Raw genomic sequence first — 5874 nt, 5'->3', positions numbered from 1 at the left:
TGATATTTAGTACGTATGACTTGTTTATCTTTCTCGTAAAAACAAATTTGACATTCTACATTACGAATCGCATCGCGGTTTACTTAATTTTCACAAAATGACTATTTCTTTTTTTCTTTTTCTTTTTTTTTTTTTCTTTTTTTAATGAAATCTTTGGATATTTCAATAAATAAATTATATATAACACGTTGTACAAAGCAACTATTTCACATCACACAATAGTTACAGATTTTTTTCACATGAAATAATTAGTTTCTTTTGACCATAGCAATGCTGAGGCCGAGAATACTTGCAAGACCAATAATAACTCCTCCTGCAATGGCCATACCATAAAGTCCCTCTGTAAAAAAAAAAATATAACTTTCAAATTAATTAAAACAACCTTTTTATCAAAACTATTAAATTCGTGTTAAATGCGTAAAATGTGAATAAAATCGAAATAAAAAAAAATGCAAATTTAATATTATAAAGACATTGAAAAAAATTTGTTTTATAATAATATTTTTATTAAGCAAGTAAAATATACACAAAATAAAAAATATAATTTGATTATATAGATTATTTATATATTCATGAGATATTTCTGAAAAATTAATTCTCGAAACTAAAATAAACACGAAAATTGATATATAAAAATGTTGAGGTTTATTTATTAAATTATAAGCAATTTAGTTTATACTATATATAGAGATAAAATGAAATAGAGACAAAATATAGAAACGATAGTAGTAACGGAGATAGAGACGTTTTATTGTGTTTCTGCTTCATTTCATTAACGCAAATTTAAGTTAGTTATAACTTAATAAATAAATTTTAGCCAACTATATAGTAACTTTTGTTTTAGTTTATAAAATAAACTTTCAAAATATTATATTCCATAAAAATATTAACAGTTTATGTAATTATATTAATATAAAAAAAACAAAAGAAAGAATAATTTTAATAAACAATAAAATTGTATAAAAAAAAATTGTTTCATATTTATGACAAATATTTACAAATTTTTAGATATAAAATATTCAATATTTAATGTTATTTAAAATTTGTCCATATATAAAAACTCATAATTATAACAAATAATATTAAAACAATAGTTAATATTTAGATAAAAAATGGTTAAAATGTAATTATATTATGTAATATATATGTATGTGCAAATAATTTTTTAATATTAAATCATTAATATAATGATCATCATATTTATTTGTAAACTTTATAATATATTATTATTTGTAATATTTATATCATTATTTACAATATTTATATCATTAATTAAAATAATAATTTATAGCACATACTTATTATATATATATATATTACATTACTTAATACTTAATAAGATTAAATAACTAAATGTTAATTATAAAAAGCCTTAAAAATGAAAAAATAAAAAATTTGTTATTTAAATTAATAAAAAATAATTTATAAAAAAAGAACCTTTTTCCATTTTTTTCTTGATCAATGTTTCCAGATGCTGTACTTGTTGATTTCCAGGTTCAACCTGAAGAAACGATCTGACATACGCTAAAGCTTTTGTATATTCCTATAAATAAAAAAAATACTAAATTAGATGTAATGTAATATTAAAGTAGATAAATTAAGATATGATTTATTTTTAATTCAATAATTTCTAAAATCTTTATTCTATACCTTTATTCTAGCATTTCCAATGGCTAAATAATAAAGACAATCTCGTTTTTCGCTATCACTATGATTGCAATATAAATCTTCCAATAACATTATTCCTTTTCTGATATCTGCAGGATATTTGCTTCTAACAAGACACCATGCATATTCAAATTGAGCTTTTTGTGTTATTACTGATGAACGTAATTGTTCATTATATATACGTTCAAATTTCTGAAACAAATAAATAATCCATATTTTAATATAACAACATATGATGAAATATTTCTTACAAATGCAATAGTAATTAACCTCTGAATGATGTCATCATTTTCAATTAGAATTTAAAATATAAACTTATTATAAACTTTGCAAAAAAATATTTACATTAAAATTATGTTTTAAATCAAAATTTTTTTTAAACAGTCTATTATAATTAAAAAAAAAAAGATATCAAAAGAAAAATAACAACCGGTATAAAAAACAAATTAAACTACATAACCTCTAAAATATTTTAAACCTATTCAATACAAAAAATAATAATCTTTATTTTCAAAATAGAAAACTTGTTATCAAAAAATATTTAATATCATATATAAAATATTTATTATTCGCATACTTAATATATATAAATAAAATGCTAATAACCTAATGAATAAGAATCGTTTTTTTATAAAAAAAAAAAAAAATACCTTTAAATCATCAGAAGAAACAACCTCTTCAAGAACATCCTCCATCTTTTAATATAAATTCTCAAGAATACTACGAAAAAATAATTTATCCTTTCCTAAATTCTACCTTGAAAGCAAAGAACTCATTACAAAACTACCAACTTCGTTCCGGCAATCGAGCTGTCAAAGGTAAAGAAACAAGTAAGTGCACATAGATATGTAATGCTTCTACTTCCATTCGCTATTTACTGGTAAGAATAATATCGCGCCATTATATATATGATTTAAATGACCTTACACATAACATATATATAAATTTATTTTTTTTAATTAAAAGAAAATTTGAAAATATAACTAGTATAAATCAAAGTCATTTCATTATCTCTATATTTTAAAATATAATTCTTTGCTTAATAATCGAAATAATCAAATATATATTTGATTTTAAAATAAAATAAAATAAATATAATAAAGAAAAAAAGTTTAATTATACATAATTGATAATATATTCAAAGATATTTTAATATAAGTAAGTTTTAATTAATTTTATTTTCTATATTCTATTAATCATATGTAATATAAAAATAAATAAAAATATAATTTACATAATAAAATTTAAAAAATTTTGTATAAGTTAATATATATATAATGTGAATAAAAGGAGATATAAATTATAAATTATCTTTTATTTTCTTAATATTTATTAAAAAATAAGTTAAGTTTTAATTAATTAACAATATTTTGTTTATTAATTATTTGCTAATTATTATTGAACATTTCGTTCAACTGTTTTGTTAATGAATATAATGGCATGCCCATTACTGTATAAAAATCACCATCTATTTTTTCAATTAAACAACCACCAAGACCTTGTACACCGTATCCTCCAGCTTTATCTCTTTAATAAAAAACATTTTTAAATATTTTCATATTTTGAAAAGTTATTATACTTAAGAAGAATCAAATATTTTATACCCACAGAGGTTCTCCTGATTTTGTATATGCCCATATTTGTTCTTCTGATATATCGCCAAATTTTACTTTTGTAGATTCATAAAAATTTATTTCTTTCTTTGGTGTTTTTAAACATACTCCAGTATAAACTACATGTTCCTTATTTGCTAAACTAAAATTTTCTCAATTGAATAAAACTAATATTAAAATTATTTCTATCTAAAATAATTATTTCACCTTGATAACATTTCAAAAGCATGATATTTGTTCTTTGGTTTTCCATAAATAATATTACCCATTGTTACTATAGTATCAGCACCAATTATTAAAGAAGATGGTATAACATCTTCTTGTAATCTATTATATACATCTTGTACTTTATATTTTGCTAAATCTTGTACATATTTTCCATAATTTTTATATATTGAACTATCTAAATTTTCATCGTACATTGATGGCACTATTTCTACATTTATACCCTATTATATAAATAAACATAGAATAAATTTTCATTAAAAATCTATTATGTATAAAAAATTAGAATATATAATATTATTTAAATAAAGTATTTAAATTTCAAGTTAATATTATGAAATTTATATAAAATATAATATCATATTATGATAAATCATTTTAGTAAATAAAAGCTTTTAAATAATTTATTTTTTTGTATAGATTATTATTTCATTTTTTATTTTTTATGAATATAAAAACTTTATCTAGAATTATATAATATATTTCTAAATTATAAAAAAATTATAAAAAGAATTACCAATTGTTTCATTATTTCATATCGTCTAGGAGATGCACTAGCTAATATAACTCTACTTGTTGTTAAAGCTTGTATTGTTTGTTCTAACATTATTTTTCTTTTTAACATATATTAATAAAATGATTAAAAATATAAAACTTTAAAACAATTTATATTAACAATTTTAAAACAATTATATTAACAAATCTTATATTATTAAATCTTTAATTTATATATAAATCTTTAACTTATACTATATCTTTTAATTCCCTTATATTTTCAAGAAAAAAAATAAATTATATTATTATTAAAAAGATGAAGAGAGAAGAAAATACGTAAGTAACATGTTACGTTATTATTACATACTAAATCCAACATTTCCAGATGTCGCCAGTTATAAGATCTTCTGTTAAAGAGATATGAATAAATAGAATATAATAAGAGAATTTTTGTTTTTAATTAAAAAGATATTTTATTTATTATTGTGATAGAACAATTTTAATTATTGGTTTTATCTTTTCATTAAATAGTCTAATTCTTCAAAGAAACACATATATTAAAAAAAAAGGAAAGTATTTTTTTTTAAATAGGTTATCCATAAAAAATTATATAAATTATATCCTGCAATTGAAAACTTAAATTTCAATTAGTAAAAATTAAATAAAAATATTTTTAGTCAAATATACATTTAAATAAATAAATAAATATGCATAAAAAATTGAATTGAATTTTCAAAATATATAAGATTAAATTCATTTTATTAATACAAACAATACGATATCTAACATATATTTTCACAATTATTTTGCTATTTCTAAATTAATATCGATTAAAAATGTTTAAAACTAGTTATGATAACATGCAAGATATTTATCGATAATTTACATCATTCTTATATTTTATTATTATGAAATATATTTTAAAAGTTATTTATGCAATTTGTAAATTAGATTTCTACTATCAATAAAATTTTTTAAAAAATTGTTAAACGATTGAAACAATTTTATATTAGATTAGATTATTAATAAATTCATTGAGAAGTTAAGATGAATAATTGAAAGTGACAAAAAAAAAATAATTCAGAGAGAAAAAATAAGTAAAAGGAAGATAGGACAAATATATAGCGTAGCTTAAAAATATTAGAGCGGGGAGGAGAACTATTTTCTAGGCACAGAAGATTCTAATACATCGTAATCGGTAAATTACGTAAATGCCGCATGCCATGAACGAACCTAAAGGTCAGTCAGTCCGAGGTCTTACATAATCGTAAGGCGAAAGGTTGACCCATCTTTACGCTGTAGCCTTCCAACTGAACAAAGATTTCGCTGCATTTTTTCGTCATATTTCGCATTGTTTCATCGATGCAACATCTTATCAATTTCATTAATTAATTTAAAACGATCTTTCGAGTGGAGGTAAAATACAAGGCTTATGGGGCTTATAATGATCTTGTTTTTTTGAGAAATCTGGATAAAGAAGATGAATCCTTGATAATGATGTATTTTTTATAAATTTTGTTTATTCCAAAAATAAAAAATCATTTAATTATATTTTAAAAATTTTTTTTAAATATAATTAATTCTTTTTTTTCTTAAAAGATTGATATCCTCAAAAATGATAATGATATTTGATATTATTGAAAATAATCTTTGATATTATTAAAAAAACATACCTCTAATTAATATACTTTTGTAGATATTGAATTCATTGAAAAATAATTAAAAATAATATTATATACATAATATAATATAATATATAATATTATATATATATTAATATTTTTTTTGATAAACTACTGTTGTTGTTATTTTATGTTAAATAATTTTTTATTTGATTATTTAAATAGACACAAAAAATATAAAAAATATAAAA

At 19.3% G+C, this 5874-nt stretch overlaps 2 protein-coding genes across 3 annotated transcripts in view; both read right to left on the bottom strand.

The window, feature by feature from the left end:
* On the bottom strand, nt 1–2609 carry LOC102679710 (mitochondrial fission 1 protein). The gene is made up of 4 exons (XM_006621173.2): nt 2319–2609; nt 1651–1860; nt 1438–1543; nt 1–340 (listed from the first exon to the last, which is right to left on the bottom strand). Exons 1-4 carry the CDS (start codon nt 2361–2363, stop codon nt 249–251), a joined length of 453 nt encoding a protein of 150 aa, XP_006621236.1. The 5' UTR covers nt 2364–2609; the 3' UTR covers nt 1–248.
* A 355-nt stretch (nt 2610–2964) lies between these two features.
* LOC102679843 (dTTP/UTP pyrophosphatase) overlaps nt 2965–5874 on the bottom strand; it is a 7424-nt gene continuing 4514 nt past the window's right edge. Inside the window, exons 1-4 of one of the 2 annotated variants that reach the window (XM_006621174.2) lie at nt 4024–4185; nt 3489–3730; nt 3277–3423; nt 2965–3195 (exon numbers count right to left, since the gene is read on the bottom strand). In XM_006621174.2, coding sequence (XP_006621237.1) covers nt 3057–3195; nt 3277–3423; nt 3489–3730; nt 4024–4131 — 636 coding nt within the window. In that variant the 5' untranslated portion in view covers nt 4132–4185 and the 3' untranslated portion in view covers nt 2965–3056. Of the gene's footprint in view, nt 3196–3276; nt 3424–3488; nt 3731–4023; nt 4186–5874 lie in introns of those variants that run through there. The other variant, XM_006621175.2, reaches the window with a different exon arrangement.

The sequence above is a fragment of the Apis dorsata genome, unplaced genomic scaffold (assembly GCF_000469605.1).
Source record: "Apis dorsata unplaced genomic scaffold, Apis dorsata 1.3 scaffold_598, whole genome shotgun sequence".
Lineage (NCBI taxonomy): Eukaryota > Metazoa > Arthropoda > Insecta > Hymenoptera > Apidae > Apis > Apis dorsata.
The sequence above is the reverse complement of the archived record's forward strand: the minus strand, read 5'-3'. Positions and strand labels throughout refer to the sequence as shown.